This window comes from Cyprinodon tularosa, unplaced genomic scaffold (assembly GCF_016077235.1).
Source record: "Cyprinodon tularosa strain WSP-4 unplaced genomic scaffold, ASM1607723v1 ctg600, whole genome shotgun sequence".
Classification (NCBI taxonomy): Eukaryota; Metazoa; Chordata; class Actinopteri; order Cyprinodontiformes; family Cyprinodontidae; genus Cyprinodon; species Cyprinodon tularosa.
This window is the reverse complement of record NW_024039342.1, coordinates 1-21,747: the sequence shown is the minus strand read 5'-3', so window position 1 is coordinate 21,747 and position 21,747 is coordinate 1. Positions and strand designations below refer to the sequence as shown.

Sequence of the window (21,747 nt, the reverse complement as noted above, 5' to 3'; positions counted from 1 at the left end):
CGATGCTACAGTTGGAACGTGACTCAAAATGGCGACAGAACATAGCGCTAATTCATGAGCGGATGTCCCAGCTTACAGTCTGTGTCAAGTTAGCTTTTAACAATCAAAGATGGGTATTAAACGAGAAGACGTAGCTTTGCGCCATCGTCATTTTTATAAATTTTGATATCGTTTGATTGATTAAAAATTCCCGGTGAACTCGAAGGGAGAGGAAAACTTCACAGGTAATAATGTCAACGGTAGCTACGCTATTAGCATGGAAGCTAACAGGCATATTCTTACCACAAGTATTAGTTTATAATAAAGTAACTTAGAGATTCAAAGTGTTTAGAGATATTTTGATTTTTTTAAGCGTTTTACTGCATGCTTTTGTTAAGCAGAAGTTGTGTGTTACTGCCAGTTCCGCCAGAGTGTCTAACCCGCCGCTCACTGTGAAGCGCACTAATGTTTACATGTAGGGATAGATTTTAAGTGGTAAACATCAAGTTAATTTGTAATTAAAGGTGCAATCTAGTGTTTCTGTCTTTGAGAGTTGGGACTCGTGAAATTAGTTGCATTTTTTTCATCCTTTTAGAGATGAAAGTGTCATCCATGCTTTTTACAGCGCGGATATCTATGAAAGTATCTTTCTGCTTCTGTCAATAAGGTCCTTTACTCATTTATTTTTTCATTTTTTAAAATCATCCTGCAAGATTGAATGTGTTGCATTTTTTTGTTTGTATAGTTATACTGTAAAAAAAATTATAGACTATATATATTAATATTCTTTAATAATATGCGTTGTTCAGCGTTCTGATGGAAGCCAAACTGTTTTCAACAAGTGGATTCCAGAAATACTCATGGAAAAGTGTATTTGGTAAACCACTTAAAATAAGTTAAACTTTCATAGATTTGGGACACTGTGATAAAACCTTACATTCAATTGCTGTTGAAAATTACATAGGATTCAAAAACAACATACTGAAATGTTATGTGGCAAGTGAGGCTTTTCAGAGCTTAAAAAAGCCTGCAAAATGTCATTAATTTATGTAGGAAAAATCAGGGATATTTTCTAATCAATTGCAATTTGGTTAGTGGTTTCGGCTGGTCTCTGAAACAGGGGATGCTCAATATCGTTAATTAAATCCTAACTTCATGTATGGCATTAACAAATGTATCTTTGTAGTTAAGTAAGCTTATAAATGGAAGTGAAGATAAATAGCATAATTTTATTAAACTATACATTGTTTTCAGAAAAGGTCAGATTAATCTATAATTAAAATACCGTAATCAGCAACTAATTTAGTAACAGAATCATTACCTAACGTATTAATGCACATTTAAAACATGTTAAAACTGACCTGCACTTGAGACAAAACTTTGCAAAAAGTATAAAACATCTTTAATTTACGATAGAAAGTCTTTATTTTATATATAAGGTTATATATTTATGTGTGCCTGCTTATCTTATGCATGTTTTTTTTTACGTTTGGCCCTTTCCAGTTTACTCAAAACATGCAATTAAGATTTTCTGAATTCCAAACATTTATTTAAAGGTGTTAATTTACTTAAAGTATTTATTTTTCTAATAATTGATTAATTACAAATAATTAATAGCTTAATTGATTATTTAAACAACATCAATAGCTATTGATCCCTTGATCAAAACGTAATAATTATGAATCCCTGCTGCTGGGTGATAATGTTGCACAGCAACATTTCCTTACAATAAATGAGCAGAATACAGAAAATTACGTCTCCAAAAGTTAAAGCCTGTATATTTTGTAAGTTATGCATCTTAAAATGTCCTCCTGCACCCGTCCAAGCGGTATTTCTGTTATTACATTTCTTACAATCCTCTGGTAGTAAATATAGCACATGTATCTGCTCCTCAGACTGTCTCCCTCATTACTTAGCTGAAATTTATACACACCTAAATAGCTTTAGGATTTATTATAGGACATATTTTTTTTAAAGATTGTTGGCTGTTTTGCATATTCATTATTTTATTGCCTACTTTTTGTATTACAAAAAAAATCTTCTGTCATCTGACCCTTTGTAACAAATGTATCCAGTTTTTCCAGCAAGAGGAAAATTTGTACTCCTTAAACTTAAAAGAGCGTTTTTAATCAAGAAAGATTTTGAGTGTAACTTTGCTTTATGTACTTTTTTTCAAAACTACTTTCAATATTTTTTTATGTAATTAGTATTTTTTTTTATAGATTTTAGATTTTTATATTTATTTCAGTTGTAATGTTTAAAGATTTATACACTCAGATTGAGTTTTGCAAACTGCATTCTTTATAAATAACATTTAAAATGATCTTCTCTATACAGAACTCCTCAAGTTGGAAAGTTTGAGTTTCAATCTGCAATTGAATCTCTTGATTTTATACATATTTTGATTTTCCTTCTCATTAAACCCCAAGCCTGTAAATATTTCACTCCAGGCATTTGGTTTGTGAAAGCTTGCTTGCCCAGAGTCCATTATTGCAGGACTTCACTGTATCCATTGGGTGAAATAGTGTTTACTTCTACTTGAACGCACAGATCTGCTGCTATGAATAACTCTCTACCTTTCTGAGTTGTGCCAAACACACCTAAACACCACCTAAAGGGCTGTAGGCAGAAATATAGTGTCTTACACTTGTTAAATATAGTGTCATTACAAATCAGCGTCTCTGCAATTTGAAAAAGTGATCTCACGATTTTATGCCTAGGAAACATTATTATCATTATTGATAAATAAATGTCCTGCTTTGTTTCCTAGTCATGGCGGAGGAACGTCGGCAGAAGCAATGCTCTGTCAGCCTTCCCACAGAGTCCATGAAAGCCATGGCAGAGTCTGTGGGAGTGGGCCAGTTACAGGAGGAAAGCTGTGTGGCCCTCAGTGAGGAAGTCAGCTACAGAATCAAAGAAATTGCACAAGTATTCATTTAAAAAAAACATGTCTTAGTTCCATATATTTGAGAAGCATTATTTTACGATTAATCATTTCTGTTTCTTGTTTAATAGGATGCTCTAAAATTCATGCATCACGGAAAGAGGCGTAAACTAACCACCAGCGACATAGACAACGCTCTGAAGCTAAAAAATGTTGAGGTGAGAGATATTTTCGAGGTGAAACAGGCCAGTTTCGTGTTGCATGTCATTGATTTGATCTCCCCCTGTTTCTTTTAGCCCCTGTACGGGTTCCAGTCGCAGGAGTTTATTCCTTTTCGCTTTGCGAGCGGCGGTGGAAGAGAGCTTCATTTCTATGAGGAAAAGGAGGTGGACCTCGGTGACATTATAAACACACCTCTTCCACGGGTTCCTTTAGATGTTTCTCTCAAAGGTACTCAGATGATCAGGTTACATGCTGCTCTGTTCTATTATGTTATGAGGGTGTTGTCTAAATGATTTCATGATCAATCTTTATTTTCAGCTCACTGGTTAAGTATTGAAGGAGTTCAGCCGTCAATTCCAGAAAACCCACCACCAGGTTAGCTTGTTAAACTTTTATTGGTTTCAGTATATTAAAAGTTAAAACATGTAGCGTAGATTTTATTTCTTCTTTCCTACTTTTTAGCATCGAAGGAGCAGCAGAAAGCTGAGTCGACTGAACCCCTTAAAGTAGTCAAACCTGGTCAGGAGGAGAAATGTCCAGTTCAAGGCAAGGGTCAGAACACGCCAACTCCTGATAACAAAGGTCAGTGTTTTTTCTTTTATTTTTGTGGAACTGCTTGAATAATATTTTTCTATGCCAGTTTTAGACTCTAAATATTTTTTTTTTTAATCATCTGAAATGTTATGTCATGTTTTCTTAGTACAGCACTGAGGAAAAACAGCAGTTCCCTCCATTGTTTTATGGATTTGAGTTAGTAGAATCGAAGTTGAAGTGCGACTTAAACCTCTTTTTGTCATTTTTACAGGAAAGGAGAAGGGTCTAATTAGGTTGAAGCCACGTAGCACCCATGAGCTCTCTGTAGAACAGCAGCTATACTACAAGGAAATCACTGAAGCATGTGTTGGCTCCTGTGAAGCTAAAAGAGCTGTACGTTTTTTTTTGTTTTTTCTGTATGCAGTCTATAAAATGGTCATTATTTTGTCTCTTAAAGCCAAAACAAATAATATTTTCCTCTCTAAAAGAAATCTTTAACTCTCAACTTTCTCTTTTCTTTCCACACAGGAAGCTCTACAGAGTATAGCTACAGACCCTGGACTGTATCAGATGCTCCCGAGATTCAGCACATTCATTTCTGAAGGAGTAAGCATGAACTGTTTCTCATGAACTGTTTCTCATTTTCTCAATGGAGAAAAATGCGTTTCCACATTTCCCAGCTGATAACTGTTTCCCATTTTCTTTGCCTCATCTGTCCATTCAATTGAATTCAAAAATACTTTAATAATCCCAAACAGAAATTAAATAAATGATTCTAAAATTTAATAAATAATAAAAAAAATTCTGAGTTTAACCAATTGTAATTAAATTAGGTTTGCTCACAATACAAAAAAAATTAAGCTCTATCGATAATCAGAACAATTTTTGATTCTTGATACCATTTTTTTTTAATACTGCACGTACGTCCACCTCTACTATAAACATCTACAGCTCTTCCATGGGCTCGCACACAGACCGACTTGGCAACCCAATGCAGGAGTTTAGAGCTCTGTTGCAACAGTTAAAAGCTGCTGTTATTATCTGTAGATGTCAAACATGGAGGATATGCTTGTAACTTAACGCCTGAGGTTCTTAGTCATTTGTTTATGCATAGGGGCTAATTTTTCAGATTTTTCTATTCACCTTTAAAAAGTATAGAAAAGTGTTGGTTGAAGTGTTTATAGGATAAAAATCTGTTATTTTATTATTTTTTCATGCCTTGATACAGGAGGAAAAAAATCATATTTTTTTTATTTCTGATCAATTATGTATTTATTCCAAATATTTTTTTTAGTTTGACTTGTGTCTGTAGTTTCCCTTTAGAGACCACGCTCACTCGCGTCTTTAAGTGTTGTGCTGTCGCTATGCTCTCTCCAAAGGTTCGTGTTAATGTGGTGCAAAACAACTTGGCTCTACTGATTTATCTAATGCGAATGGTGAAAGCTCTAATGGACAACCCCACTTTGTATTTGGAAAAATATGTAAGTATAAAAAAATAAATATAAAGTCGCCATCATTTGTTTTCCGTCACACCGAGCAATGCTTTTTGTCTCATTTGTAGCTGCATGAGCTGATCCCAGCTGTGGTCACCTGCATTGTGAGCAAGCAGCTGTGTTTACGGCCGGACGTTGACAACCACTGGGCTTTACGGGACTTTGCAGCTCGCCTGATGGCCCAAAGCTGTAAAACATTCAGCACCACTACCAATAACATTCAGTCCCGTATCACCAAAACTCTCACCAAGGTGGGTTTCTCTTCTACTTCATGTGTGACAATCGGATAATTCAGAGGAAATTCTATATAAATGGAAAATGGTCCCTCAGCCAAATGTCATGCATCTTTTATTAACTATTTTACCTGGCTTAAGAACTCAAGACCATTTTACAGAAAGATTGACTCATATCATAACCTTGTGGCTGAGAGGACACATTTAAGACCATTTTGACGTGTATTTTCTGCAGTGATTTAAAAAACGCCCCCCCCCCCCCCTTTTTGTTTTTATAAAAAAATCGAACCCATTTTCTTAGTTAAAATATTGTGTATTTGGTTTATTGTTCAGCCAATAAAAACTGACTAATGGTGAAAAAGTTTTAAAGGTATAGCTACAGGTTTGACTTCTCCACTGTTTGCCAGCCAATTGCCAGGTCTGCTAATGCTAGCCTTTTGTTAAAATAAACATTTACCTATGTAATGATGAGAAGAAGCACATATATATATATATATATATATATATATATATATATATATATATATATATATATATATATTAGGGATGGGATGATTTATGAAAACCGTCAGAACCGTTCGGTTCGACTGTCTCGGTTCGATTAGCGTGTGTTTCCTTCCGTTCATGCGCTGCTCCTTTTTCTCATAGAGGATGCGATTACACTCTAGAGCAGAAGGTGGCGGTACTGCGACCAAAGCCAACCGCCAGTAGTAAACAAGAAGAAGAAGAAGCGAAGCAGCTTAGCCGGGTGTAGCAGAAAAAAATCTGTTGTTGTGGAGAATTGTGTCGGACTGGCGAGTGGGAAAGAACAGGAGTTGGAAGACGCGCCAGCAGCACTTTATAGGTCTGCTGTATGGGAGCGCTTTGCATTTAGAGTGACCTACGATGACGGCGAAAAGAAAGTTTTGGATAAAAGTGCAACAGTGTGCAAGCATTGTGCAACACGTTTTGTTTATGCTAACAGCAACATGTCAAGCTAACCCCGAAATCCCTCATACTCCGTTAGCAACCCCCGCTCCGCCCCGCTGCGCTCCAGACCGGCTGCTCAAAGCAAAGCCTACAGCCCCCACTGTGGCTTCGTCTGCTCCCCTCTGAGTTCCTTGGAGATGGTAGAGAGCATGTAACCTGACAACAGCCAGATGCCGGAGCGAGACATGCATCTGGCTGTTGTCAGGTTAGAGAGCATGCGCCAGATGATTAAATTCAAAGCAGCAAAACATACGGAAATGATCCAGGGTTTCCGCGGATCATTTAAAATAATTACAATCCATTATTTTTGGGGGGATTTTTTCATAATTTTTTATGGGATTTCGGTGTAACAATCAACATGTATCGAATCGAACCGAAAACCGTGACCAGAAACCGTGAATCAAACCGAACCGTGGATTTTGTGAACCGCTCCACCCCTAATATATATATATATATATATATATATATATATATAGGTGTAAATTTTTTTCTTTCTAGTAAAATAATTTTTTTTATCCTGCACCACTCTAGATTTTAAAAAGTTGTTAAAAAAAAGTGTAAGTAATTCATATACATTTACCTGCTACAGCTGTCAATACTGATCAGTTTTTGGCAGAGCATTTTTGTTGGATTACAGAAATTCCTCAGACTCTAGTAATGGCTGCCTTTAGACCCTATTCTGATTTACCGTATTTTCACGACTATAAGGCGCACTTAAACGTCTTTTTTTTTTCTCAAAATGTGCGGTGCGCCCTATGGTGCGGTGCGCCCTATGTGTGTTGTAACTGCGACTTTTGAGACAACCTCATTGAGGAGATGATGAAAGAGTGGCTGAATGTAAGGAGACCAGGTGTTTTTTTTCCACTCATCACCATCACTGTTATTTTGTAACTCCATGCGTGCCCATCTCACAGCTGATGTGAAAAACATGGGGAAACAAATTAACGCTGTGCTCGCTGTTCAACCGCTCGACATCGGTGTGAACCGGACCCAGCAGGTGCAGCAGAAGCAGCGAGTTTAAATGCAAAGTCAATGGTTGACGCGCGTATAGGTGCAGCAAAAGGTCCCGCAGCGCGTTTTGAGCAGCAGGCGCAGCGCGTCGGGAGTGTTTAAGCATCTGCCAACACGCTGCTGCAGCTCGAGATGGAAAAATTGAAGTTTTGCTGCTGGACGCGCCGCATCAACCAATCAGAGAAGCTGATCTGGGAGCTGACAGCCAGACAGACACATCGCTCTGATGACATATGATATTAACACAAATGAAAAAGGCTGGATGGATGAGGAGATGATGAAAGCGTGGCTGAGGCAGGTGTATGTGAGGAGACCAAGTGGTTTTTTCCACGCATCACCATCGCTGTTAATCTGTGACTCCATTAGTGCCCATCTCACAGCTGATGTGAAAAACATCATGTCACACACACAATCATACTCAGTTTTGCTCCCGCTCTATTTTTCTACCTGAAAACTTAATTCAACAGCAGCCTCTGGGCGGGTCTCCTCCGCATATACCACGGTGGCTGGCAGGTGTTTTTTCATCTAAATAATCTAAATCTTGCAGCTATATTTGATGTGATCAGTGGGAATAAAGTAGTTTTAATATGTTTTTAAGTGAGAAAGGCCACCTGAAAACTTCATAATTGCAGTCAGTTCATCCAGATTATTATCCTGCATATACTATTTCTGTCGGAGCCGCTCAGACCCCCACATACCAGCGGTGCGCCGACAGTAGAAATCCCTTCATCAGCAGCCTCTAGGCTGGGCAGCCTCCGGGTTCACCGCGGTGGCTGGCAGGTGTTTTTCATCTAAATAATTTAAACTGCAGGCACCAGGATACCGGTAATAAAAGCGAACATATTTCGTCGGCAGGTTTCAGGATTTTAAGTTAATTTAGGAGTGACCACAGCGCTGTCATCTGCGATGTGTCTGTCTCATGGCCAGCTCCCAGGTTTGATTAATACTTTATAATAAATACATGAATAAAGCACAGTCATACTCAGTTTTGCCCCCGCTGTATTTTTAAATACGCAGTAGAGCTATTTAAAGGTAGTAGAGGACATGTACCTGTATATAAAAAACGCGCCTTATAGTCCGGTGCGCCTTATGTGTGTGTTAAATACAGAAATGAGACACATAACTGAGAGTGCGCCTTTTAGTACGGTGCGCCTTATGGTCGTGAAAATACGGTAATAGCAAAACCTTTTTAGAGTGTAGAAACCCTGCTTTGAAATCGGTCATGGAGACGCTTATCACTCTGTTCTCTCACAGAGTACAACTTACAAAGATGCGACCTGCAATAATGTTTGCAACGATCCATGTACGCTTTTACTTTGAAGCCCAGATACCAGAGTGAAGACAGGAAATGCTAAGTCGTTGCCACAATAACAACAGCTGGAAATCAGAGATTGTGGCTGTATTGTTGTTGAAAAATTATTAATTTTAATGAAAAAGAAGCTGACATTTTAAAAACGGGAAATTCTGATAGTTTTTGGTCCCATTGGAAAAGATCCCCACACCTTCTCAAACTGGACACTAAACCAGTCCTTCATCAGGACCTTTAGGCGTCTTCGTCACTTCCAGTTGTTCCTGATTTGATTCCTCATTTCCGTTTGACATGTTTCTCATATGGAACCCTCTGGTTTTTGTTTTCCTCAGAGTTTGTTGGATGACAAAACCCAGTGGACGACCCGATACGGCTCCATCGCAGGCCTCGCTGAACTGGGACCTGATGTGAGTGGGGGCAGATTGTCTCATTTTGACTTTTCTCTGAAAGTATCACACGCTGCAGCCGTTTCCCAAAACAGGAATTCACTAAAATGAATTATATAATTGATTTTAAACCAGAAAAACTCATCCTGTTTTATTTATTTTACTTCTTAATGATGAATATTTTAAATTACTTTAATAGAATATTTTGCTGCATCAGGTGTTATTTTTTCCTGTCCTCTCATTACGCCGCCTCTTGTTTTGCTCACAGGTGATAAAGACGCTGATCCTTCCTCGGCTTGCTGTAGAGGGCGCTCGCATCAAAGCGGTGATGGAAGGGCCTGTAGTCTCCAATATTGATAAGATAGGAGCTGAACATGTCCAAAGCCTCCTGCTGGTATTGAATCCTTTTCATTCTTTCCCTAAAGTATTTATTTACTAAAAAAAAAGTAAAAAGCAAATGTCTGTCAATGATTTTAAACCTGGTCCTCATCACATTTCTTTGCTTTCCTAGAAACATTGTGCGAGTGTCATTGCCAAGATCCGGCCTCAGCCGGACCTCGTGGAGCAATATCGTACGGACTACGGCTACCTCGGCACCATGCTGTGTTCTCACGTAATGAAGGCCAGGACTCAAGCTGCACTGCAAGCTCAGCAAGTCAACCGTACCACCTTAACAATCACACAGGTAGGACAAAAACGAACTAAGCAGGATCGGTATCTGTGCTCCATGAGTGTGAGCGATGGTTGAGTAGCTGCTGGTTAACCATCCGTGATGATGTGTCCTCGCAGCCTCGTTCCACCCTCTCAGTCTCACAAAGTGGGCTCAGTGGGTCAAGTGGGCCTCGCACTCCCAGCATCATCAAAGTCCCCAGCTCCCTCGCCCTCATGTCCCCGAGACCCGGTACTCCGTCTCAACCATCGCCTCCGGCAACAAAGTACATCGTCATGGGAACCAGTTCAGGAGCTGCCTCAACCCAGCAGGTAACTTTTTTCAGGGTTTAATTTCAGGATCTATTTATGACGGATTTTTAAGGCCAGTACACATTATTTTGACTTTAGTCGATATTTCTTTTTCGTTCTCCTTGTTTATCATTAAAAAAATGACACAATATCAAACCTTAAATAAGTCTCAATTTAAACAAAAATGAAGCTTTATTTACAAAACATTAACAATGGATAGCAGATGAAGGGAGCAACAATGCATGCATTTCATGTGATCTAAAGGCACGGCTGCTGAATTTACTGATTTCAACACTAGAAAAAAGAAAACACGTTAAATATTATCGGGACGATCCGGTATAGTCTATGTCTAGATAAAAACATTCATCCAGATGTCTGTTAAACGGAATTTTAGGGTCCAGGATTAGTCTCTTGAAGCAGCCATGCAAGACCCCAGAAAAATCAACATTGCAAATATTTATATACTGTGATTTTATTTCAGTTTTGATTTTTTTGCCAACCACAGGCATGTTTTTTTTTTTTATTATTGATATTCTGCTACTGCTTGCTTCTCTACTTCTACCAATCAAGGATTGCTTGAGAACCTTTGTTTATTCATTAATCTTTCTTCCTTCTGTGATTCTGCTTCAGATCGGTCCCTCCATGTGTTCATCTATTCATGTCTCTATTCATCTGCGTTTCTTTCCATCCATTCTTTTTCCTTTTAGTTGTTTTTGTAGTTTTCATATATCCAGGGTTTCACTGGAAGGGGAAGCGGCGTATTGCTGCGATTCTGCCAGCCGCCCTTTTCCATCTGGAGTGTTTTAGAGCAGAGCATCTTTGTGCGGTTGGACTTGAATCACACTAGGATTGTGTCATTGATCCATAGTAGCGCACTTGTAGGCTTTAAATAGAACAAACCAGAAAAATGCTTGTTTAACTAGTGCTGCCTGCTCTTTATTGAGTTGCCTTAACTTGTTTTCTTTGGCTCCATCAAGTCATATAATTTTTATTATTTAATGCTCATATTTATCCTGGCTGTTCATCAAATGTATTAACAGTTTGTTTTTAGATTAAAATCCAGAAAATGCGATCCACAGTCTGCAGATGTAGAATTTTAATTGTACACTAAATCCTCTTGTTTTTCATCTGTTGACTTCCTGTCTAAGTAATTATGTCTAATTTAGATTGATGTGGAATTGACGTGGCAAAAATAGAGAAGTGGCGAGCGCCATTGCTTCTGGGAAACAAACAGGGTGGAACCGCTCTGACTGAGCAGAGTTGCGGGGATCAGCTGCATCAATTTTTTTTATTTATTTATTTTTTTTTCCACCTGCTGCCAGATCCTTCAGGAAACCTTTGCAAACTATCAAAGTTACAAAATGTGTAAAGAATAATCTATTTTAAAATTCTTTTTTAGACACTGATGATGATTACAGGTGCTGGTCATAAAATTAGAATATCATGAAAAAGTAGATTGATTTCAGTAATTCCATTTAAAAAGTGAAACTTGTATATTATATTCATACATTACATACAAACTCATATATTTCAGATGTTTATTTTGTTTAATTTTGATGATTACAAATGACAACAAATGAAAATCTCAAATTCATCATATCAGAAAATTAGAATATTACTGAAGACCAATAAAAACAAAGGATTTATAGAAATGTTGGCCAACTGAAAAGTATGAACATGAAAAGTATGAGCATGTACAGCACTCAGTATTTAGTTGGGCCTCCTTTGGCCTGTATTACTGCAGCAATGCGGCGTGGCATGGAGTCGATCAGTCTGTGGCACTGCTCAGGTGTTATGATAGCCCAGGTTGCTCTAATAGTGGCTTTTAGCTCTTGAATTGTTGGGTCTGGTGTATTGCATCTTCTTCTTCACAATACCCCATGGGGTTAAGGTCAGGAGAGTTTGCTGGCCAATTAAGAACAGGGATACCATGGTCCTTCAACCAGGTACTGGTAGCTTTGGCACTGTGTGCAGGTGCCAAGTCCTGTTGGAAAATGAAATCTGCATCTCCAAAAAGTTGGTCAGCTGCAGGAAGCATGAAGTGCTCTAAAACTTCCTGGTATGTGGCTGCGTTGACCCTGGACCTCAGAAAACACAATGGACCAACACCAGCAGATGACATGGCACCCCAAACCATCACTGACTGTGGAAACTTTACACTGGACTTCAAGCAACGTGGATGAAGTGCCTCTCTTCTTTTCCTCCAGACTCTGGGACCTTGATTTCCAAAGGAAATGCAAAATTTACTTTCATCAGAGAACATGACTTTGGACCACTCACCAGCAGTCCAGTCCTGTTTCTCTTTAGCCCAGGCAAGACGCTTCTGACGCTGTCTGTGGTTCAAGAGTGGCTTGACACAAGGAATGCGACAGCAGAAACCCATGTCTTTCATACGTCTGTGTGTGGTGGTTCTTGAAGCACTCACTCCAGCTGCAGTCCACTCTTTGTGGATCTCCCCCACATTTTTGAATGGGTTTTGTTTCACAATCGTCTCCAGGGTGTGGTTATCTCTCTTGCTTGTACACTTTTTTCGACCACATCTTTTCCTTCCCTTCGCCTCTCTATTAATGTGCTTGGACACTGAGCTCTGTGAACAGCCAGCCTCTTTAGCGATGACCTTTTGTGTCTTGCCCTCCTTGTGCAAGGTGTCGATGGTCGTCTTTTGGACAACTGTCAAGTCAGCAGTCTTCCCCATGATTGTGTAGCCTATAGAACTAGACTGAAAGACCATTTAAAGGCTTTTGCAGGTGGTTTGAGTTAATTAGCTGATTAGAGTGTGGCACCAGGGGCCATCAATTTTGAACCTTTTCACAATATTCTAATTTTCTGATATGATGAATTTGAGATTTTCATTTGTTGTCATTTGTAATCATCAAAATTAAACAAAATAAACATCTGAAATATGAGTTTGTATGTAATGTATGAATATAATATACAAGTTTCACTTTTTAAATGGAATTACTGAAATCAATCTACTTTTTCATGATATTCTAATTTTATGACCAGCACCTGTATAATAAGAGAACAAAAGAAATCCGACTTCTCAAATTTGTGCTTAGTGGGAGGGTGGCTTTCCAAGGTGGCTCAGGGATTTTTCATGAGCAGGCGTGGAGGAGTTAGTTTCCTATGCTACTCCTGTATTGTCTCGTTTTGGCGGTGGCATGTGTTCCCCTCCTTCAAAACGCTCAGCATCTGAAGGACATGAGGGTCACGTTTTCATAGCCCTTTCTCACATATGTGCAAATAAGAAGGTAAATGTGTTTTAAAACACTCTTTCCACATCGTTGAGCTCATTGAGTGAATGCATCAGCCTAATTTCTGCATTTGTGGTGAAATGCACTGGAAAGAACCCTGGGGGAGGGAGGCCAGATGTCAGTCAAAGGGCTGATTTGCTCATAAAATTTGGGGTAGGGGCCTGAAGTTCGGCAAAACAGCTACAACGTTGCGACCCACTAAAATAAATTAAGATGGCGAGAACCTGGTGTCCTTTTTTTCTGTTCTAGGTTTCTTGGACCACTCTTGTAGTTTAAAGCCTTATTTAAATAGGTATATTATTGTAAAAGGGAAAAGGTCTTTCTGTGTCTGTTGAGCAAAGGTAGGATCATTCTTTCTTCCATAAAGGAAGAGCCTCCAAGTTCAGTTTTATATCTCCATGTTTTAAACTCATAGAAAAGATTATATATATTTAGAAGCTATTAGGTTATGCTTTTAGGAGAGGAGAGTCTGTCTGTCTATGTACAGCATAACTTGAAATAATATGAATGGATTGTATGGATATTCTTTCACAAGTTAGTCTCATGCCAGCTGAACAATTAATTGAAGTTTGGTAGCGATCCAGATTATGAGCGAGTTTTAGCTATAGACATTAACGCACAGTCTATAGATTCTGTATTCTGTGTATATATATATATATATATATATCTATATATATATATATATATATATATATATATATATATATAGATATATAGATATATATATATATATATATATATATATATATATATATATATATCTAGATATATATATATATCTAGATATAGATATATAGATATATATATATCTATATATATATATATATATATATATATCTAGATATATATATATATATATATATATCTAGATATATATATATATATCTATATATATATATATATATATATCTAGATATATATATATATATCTAGATATATATATATATATATATCTAGATATATATATATATATATATATCTAGATATATATATATATATATCTAGATATATATATATATATATATCTAGATATATATATATATATCTAGATATATATATATATATATATATCTAGATATATATATATATATATCTAGATATATATATATATATATATCTAGATATATATATATATATATATATATATATATATATATATATATATATATATATATATATATCTAATGTGTGTGCACTATCAACACCAAGTCAAATTCCTTGTAAGTGCAAACCTACTAAACAATAACTTAATTCTGATTCTGATAAGTCACAATTTGCTGCTTGGAGGAGGTCCGTGCTCACAGAGGGCTTTACTTGTTGTTTGTTAAATTGATAATAAATTGTTATATTTTATGATGACGAAAGAAAAATCTTATTGGGAATTCTCCCAATTCCGTCTAAATTATATTTGTGTTCGAAACTCTGATAACAAATTTACCTAAATTTGAAAATAGGAGCTCTGGAAGATTTGAAATAGAATTAAGAAAAAAAAAAACAGTCCTTAAAACTTAAATTGACCAACAAACATAAAGAAATTCACTAACTGGATACTATTTCAAATTTCCTTCACATTGACCTTATTTTTTAACCGTTTCTGTATTAAAATCCTGTCCTACTGTTTATCAGGTAACTTACTTCTCTCACCATCTTTCCTTTAGGTCATCACCCTCAGCTCTTCCCAGTCAGCCTCACCAGTAACCAGCACCGTTCCCAGTGCCACTTCCACACTGCAGCCCTTGGTAAAACTAGAGCCCGGCAGCGGCCCTGGACTCACGGCTTCGCGGCCTCTGCAGAAGTACATCGTTGTGTCTCTTCCCTCGTCTGCCTCCTCCTTGGAGACCAAGACCTCTGTGCTACCGACCTCAATTTCCTCAACTCCAGTCGACGGAGTGAAAATGGAACGCTCCGATTCCCCTGCAGCAAGCACCCAGTCCCCACACTGATATGAGCATAGCAGGAGGAGATCCTTCTCATGTCCGGGTTTGTCTTTGACTGAACCTAAATGGGTCGAATTTAGAGCGGACAGAATTATTTGAACTCTTGACTTAATAGAGCGAACATGGCCAGACTTTGTAAATATCTTAATGCTCAATGAAAGCTGATCAGTTTGTGAAATCATCAGCCTTTCAGCTCATATTCTAACTGATTTCATGTCTTTTTTACGCTAAAATAAATCTGATTTTGTATAAAATCCTGCACATTGTTGTGTGTGAAATTCTTTTTAGTCATTAGATCAACCGGGTTTTTTTTTTTTAAGGCCAGTGCTGATACTGATTATTTAACATCAGTCCAACTGATCCCTGATGACTGCTGCAAGTTTTTTGGATGATGAATTTTTGAAGCTTTTCCTTTGTCCTTGTCTCAATTTTCAGTATAAAATCGCACAATAAATCTGAATTGATACAGGACAGGAACTTTTATTCACAAATCAGACAAAACATGAACAACAGTTAGCAGATGGAGGGAGCATGAAAGCATGCGCTTCATGTGATCTCAAGGCATGGCTGCCTAATGCGGTGCTGAACCAGCGAATACACGCATTTATTAGCAGAAATAAGAGGAGGTGCTAATCGGCCCAAAATATGGGCTGGTTGATTTATCAGTCCATCACAAGCTTATAGTATGAAACATAATGCATGTAGTACAACAAAAACTGCACTTACTAAAGGTTAAATAAGTCATTAAAACAGCTTTTCATTTTGTCCATATAGTTGAGGTGAAGAGGTTTAACGTGCAAAGGAAGACGTCTGAATTTTTAAAAGAGATCTGAGGCACTCTGGAGGAAAGTTACTAAAAATCCTTATTCGTACATGGCTGATGTCATAAAAACATCCCAACGCATTTCAGCATGAAGGGCCTCTATCAGGGGGGTGGCAAATTTGTCAGTCTGCTTGAGTGTTGGTTAAAATGACACAGTTGGTAGGCTTGTGCAGTGAAGTGATCACATGATCACCTGTGAAAGAAATAAACAGTATGACCTGTGACAGAAACTACTACATACATAAAAAACATATACAGCGTTTTACATAAATAGGACATAGAGAAGTAAAGATACACAACCAGAGTAAGAGTAAAAACTGCCTAAAATCACACATTTAAAAAAACCCTGATGGTCTACAGATAACCAGAGAGGAAGATGGCAGGAAACTACGGAAACCGGCAAAAGTCAAGTTCTCCATTTTAAACACTAATCTCTATTCGCTGGATTGCTGATAGCCCGTTGGTAGTACGGGGTTGAAGTGAATCCACCGGCCGCCATATTGGTACTCCCTAGTTAGACCATTCACAATGTACACAAAATGTTCACCACAGCATCGAACAATGATGATTTCCTCATTTTCAGGGAGGCTTAAGACTTTTAAACTAAAGTTAAATTAATCACTTTGATAAACACTTTTCTGATTATTTAACTTATAATAAAAAAAATGGGCACATCACATTGCATAGTGTGTATGAAGTCAATGAAGTCTCAGAATCAGGTAATATATTATACAAATCTATCACAACAAAATGAATGTGTTAATGGAGCATAATAATACTGATGTGCCAAAAGTGATAAATTGATGATGTACATGTAATATACATGTATCGATTTCATTTTTTTGGTTATTACATATGATTGCAAGATTTTACAAGTACATTTCTGTTATTGCTGTAGTATTTTCCTATTTGCAAATCGGGCCGTTCCCGTCAATATAACGTGCAATATATTTCAGCACAGGACTTTTTCAAATGAGAAAAACAAACAATTCACCATAATTCATGATGGGTATCATGAATTATGGTGACATTTGAAATATCTTTAATCAGAATTATGACTAGTCAAAACTAAAATCGAGATATCTTGGAATTACTTTATGACTAGTCATAATTTAATCACAGATATCTGAAATGTGTATTTCAGATAGTCAATAATTCCTTCTAGATATCTGAAATTTATTTCTCCATACAAGTTTATGGTAAATCTGACGTCATTTCGACTAGTCAGAATGTAATTAGATATATGTCGAATAGGTATTTTGACTTGTCAAAATATACAGTGGGGCAAAAAAGTATTTAGTCAGCCACCAATAGTGCAAGTTCTCCCACTTAAAAAGGTGAGAGACGCCGGTGATTTTCATCATAGATATACCTCAACTATGAGAGACAAAATGAGAAAAAAAAATCCAGAAAATCACATTGTCTGATTTTTAAAGAATTTATTTGCAAAATATGGTGGAAAATAAGTATTTGGTCAGTTACAAACAAGCAGAATTTCTGGCTCTCACAGACATGTAACTTCTTCTGTAAGAGGCTCCTCTGTCCTCCACTCGTTACCTTCATTAATGGCACCTGTTTGAACCCGTTATCAGTATAAAAGACACCTGTCCACAACCTCAAACAGTCACACTCTAAACTCCACCATGGCCAAAACTAGAGAGCTGTCAAAGGACACCCGAAACAAAATTATAGACCTGCACCAGGCTGGGAAGTCTGAATCTGCAATAGGTAAACAGCTTGGTGTGAAGAAATCAACTGTGGGATCAATTATTAGAAAATGGAAAACATACAAGACCACTGAGAATCTTCCTTGATCTGGGGCTCCACGCAAGATCTCACCCCATGGGGTCAAAATGATCACAAGAAGGGTGAGTAAAAATCCCAGAACCACACGGGGGACCTAGTGAATGACCTGCAGAGAGCTGGGACCAAAGTAACAAAGGCTACCATCAGTAACACACTACGTCGCCAGGGACTCAAATCCTGCAGTGCCAGACGTGTCCCCCTGCTTAAGCCAGCACATGTCAAGGCCCGTCTCAAGTTTGCTAGAGAGCATTTGGATGATCCAGACGATGACTGGGAGAATATCATATGGTCAGATGAAACCAAAATAGAACTTTTTGGTAAAAACTCTACTTGTCGTGTTTGGAGGAGAGAGAATGCTGAGTTGCATCCAAAGAACACCATACCTACAGTGAAGCATGGGGGTGGAAACATCATGCTTTGGGGCTGTTTTTCTGCTAAGGGACCAGGACGACTGATCCGTGTGAAGGAAAGAATGAATGGGGCCATGTATCGTCAAATTTTGAGTGAAAACCTCCTTCCATCAGCAAGGGCATTGAAGATGAAACGTGGCTGGGTCTTTCAGCATGACAATGATCCCAAACACACCGCCCGGATAACGAATGAGTGGCTTCGTAAGAAGCATTTCAAGGTCCTGGAGTGGCCTAGCCAGTCTTCAGATCTCAACCCCATAGAAAATCTTTGGAGGGAGTTGAAAGTCTGTGTTGCCCAGCGACAGCCCCAGAACATCACTGCTCTAGAGGAGATCTGCATGGAGGAATGGGCCAAAATACCAGCAACAGTGTGTGAAAACCTTGTGAAGACTTACAGAAAACGTTTGACCTCTGTCATTGCCAACAAAGGGTATATAACAAAGTATTGAGATGAACTTTTGTTATTGACCAAATACTTATTTTCCACCATATTTTGCAAATAAATTCTTTAAAAATCAGACAATGTGATTTTCTGGATTTTTTTTTCTCATTTTGTCTCTCATAGTTGAGGTATATCTATGATGAAAATTACTGGCCTCTCTCATCTTTTTAAGTGGGAGAACTTGCACTATTGGTGGCTGACTAAATACTTTTTTGCCCCACTGTAATTAGAAATATCTTAAATCGCTAAAACGTCTAGTCATAAAACAATTTCAGATATCTTAAATGTAAAGGTGTTATAACAGAATTTATTTTAAAACGGCTTGCCATAGACCATTATACTATACTATAGGACACATCGGCGTTTATATGGATTTCCTTGGATACATAAGTGTCGATTTCAAAAAAATTACCCCATCTCTCAATATTTTTATAAGTGAGATACTTTTATTAAAAGAAGTACTAACCGATTGTAAAAACCCTAAAGCCCAAACAATGATGCAATATATTGAGAATTTACTTTAAAATTCAATTCAATTTTTTTTTTATTCAATTACTCTGTTCTACAATCTGGTGTTTTTGTTTTCTAATTGTATATAGGTTCTCTGTATGATTCTATTTGTTATATTATACATACTCTGCTCAGCTTCTTAAGATATTCAATTTACAACTTTGTATCATTGTTTTGATATGTATGGGAGCCCGTTTCCGCCACTCTGTAAAAACAATAAATAATAATAATCTCATTATAATGAGATAGTAACTCAATATAATGAGATAGTATCTCATTATAATGAGACAATAAAAAACAATTTCTTTAAAGCTTTAAAAACTAGAATTGCATGCAAATTATTCGAATTAAACTAGATAACATTGCTAGACACATGCTTTAAAAAAACTGTAGTTTCTGAAGTGCTGATTTTTTTCAGCTAGTACCTTCTATTTCAGCATGGTCTCGATATTTTCCTCTGGAATATTCCTTTCTCTCAGGAAATCACTCAGGCCCTTGTTTCTGTGATCATACACTGGAAGAAAAGATACACAAGACCATCATCATATGTTTTCAATGAAATATAAAGTAAGTCATGCTACAAATTATAATTTATCTGAAAAACTAATTATAATATAGTCACTGATAATGTCATTCATTATGAGATTGAGTGAACATCTCATTATAATGAGCTACTATCTCATTATAATCCAATAAATAAATAAATAAATAATTACCTCATTATAATGAGATATTTTTTTTTACAGAGTGGTGGAAACGGGCTTCCATAGATATGCCTTGTAATACTTTGATTCTTCAATAAGAAAAAAAACAATAAGAAAAAAAAGGATTTCCATAGCTTAGTACATTGACGTGTTGTATAAGTGATAGAAATACTGTAATTGGACCAACAGGCTTTCAATAGCTTTCTTCTCATCTCCGTGGGAGTGGGGTACACCAGTATGGCGGCCTGTAGCTTCCCCTTTTCTTTTTCAATCAGCAATCCAGTGAATAAATATAGATGAGTGATTTTAACCCGAGGAACAAATAAAGAAGTTAATAGGTAACTCTAATGTTTTATTGCATGCAGGCATTTTATTTTGAAAAGACAACTCTACGCATCAGATCTATTTCCTGTTTGTTTGATTTTTTTCTTTTGAATGACAGGAGTTAGCTGTATTGATTTGTTCAGAAGGTATCTACTGTTGTAGTCATGAATTTTAGAGTACGAGCTGCAACAAAGGAAGACTGCAAAGAAATATCGAGGATGATCATGGTGAGTCGCTGTCACAGCGAGCTAAACCCGCTACTTTCCAACGTTTCCAGGGCTAAAAGTTATGAAATCATTTATAGTTTAGCAGCGGGTTTTCATTGGTGCATTTTGATTTATTTATAGCCACCTGGTTTTATTTCTGAATTTCTCAGGAGCTGGCGGTTTATGAGAAAATGTCTGAGCAGGTGGAGATCTCTCATAAAGGTAATGAACTCTGACCTACTGGAATGGGGAAATGGTATGAAATAAAAATATATTCTCCTTTTGATAAATATAGGGATACTGTTGTAAATTTTAGTTACTCAAACAAGTCATATGATTATGAACCGATTTAGTTAAAGTTCAGATTTACATCAAATAAAATTCATGAGGGTGCAGTGGCATAGATGAGCCAATAGGTGTCGCCATCACCCATGTTCAGGATTTCCATCATATCAGAGAATCTGATCACTTATCTGATAAGTTATGTATTTTTTTGTGTGTTGTTGTCGTCCTTTTGAACCTCCTTTTATTCCCATCGCTTAAATATGAAAATGTGTGAAATGATCTATGTAAATCCATTGAAATGGAGTGGCTAAAACCTTATCTAAACTGTATATCAAGCTCTGGTCCAAAATCTGCAAAGCAAGAAGCAGCCCTATGAGCTGCTGCAATGGTGGAAAACATGCAGCCTGTGAGGTTAGATATTATAGCAAGTGTTACCAAACAGCACTAATGGAGATTTAGTGAATGTTTAGCTGGTTTAAGGGAAGTAACTAGAGAAAAAGAAAAAAATAAAGCTGAAAAAAAAAAAACTGCAGAAATGCATATTTTATCCAGTAAACCTCATTAATTGTTTAGTGTTTAGTAAATCCAGATTGTTTAGTGATTATCTGGGTTACTCTCTGTTGGTTATACATCTTGCCAAGTTCAGTTCCTGCACTTAAAGCTACTAGACAATCATATTTTGTATAGTACAATAAAATTGACTAAGTGTATATAAATAAATAATAGTTTTTATGAATTTAATGAAAAATAAAATGGGAAAAATAACTGCTGGCCGATTCCAATCGGCTGTGCCCTGATTGGTGAAACTTTTAATATATTTCCCTTTAGGCATTATTTTCTTAAAGTATTGCAAAAGCATGCACGAGCCTCTTTCTCATCGACCTGTTTAAAATGTGCTGTTCTCATAGCTCATACAAGCTTGGTGTGTCCACATACACAGGTGTCTATATAGTGGACTTTATAGCAAACTCAGTTAACTGAGCGTTTGGACAGATGATCACTGCTCTTTGCCCCGTTGGTCATGTAACTCCTCTACCTCTGTGCAGTGCCTGCGCCATCTTTGTTA

General features: G+C 37.1%; 1 protein-coding gene across 1 annotated transcript; it reads left to right on the top strand.

Moving 5' to 3' along the window:
- The first annotated feature begins 3 nt into the window (after positions 1-3).
- taf6 (TAF6 RNA polymerase II, TATA box binding protein (TBP)-associated factor) lies at positions 4-15,432 on the top strand. Its single transcript, XM_038307173.1, has 15 exons — positions 4-224; positions 2,750-2,907; positions 2,995-3,081; positions 3,160-3,313; positions 3,404-3,460; positions 3,548-3,667; positions 3,891-4,012; positions 4,148-4,225; positions 4,999-5,100; positions 5,181-5,363; positions 8,967-9,041; positions 9,289-9,414; positions 9,532-9,705; positions 9,810-10,001; positions 14,893-15,432. Exons 2-15 carry the CDS (start codon positions 2,752-2,754, stop codon positions 15,175-15,177), a joined length of 1,911 nt encoding a protein of 636 aa, XP_038163101.1. The 5' UTR covers positions 4-224; positions 2,750-2,751; the 3' UTR covers positions 15,178-15,432.
- Positions 15,433-21,747: the final 6,315 nt, after the last annotated feature.

What these genes read in the sequence shown, in the direction of transcription:
- taf6 (XM_038307173.1), top strand. Translation starts at nt 2,752, where the DNA reads ATGGCGGAGGAACGTCGGCAGAAGCAATGCTCTGTCAGCCTTCCCACA. An exon ending in TGAAGCTAAAAAATGTTGAG is followed by an intron (nt 3,082 to 3,159) that starts GTGAGAGATATT and finishes TGTTTCTTTTAG; the next exon opens with CCCCTGTACGGGTTCCAGTC. An exon ending in ATGTCCAAAGCCTCCTGCTG is followed by an intron (nt 9,415 to 9,531) that starts GTATTGAATCCT and finishes TTGCTTTCCTAG; the next exon opens with AAACATTGTGCGAGTGTCAT.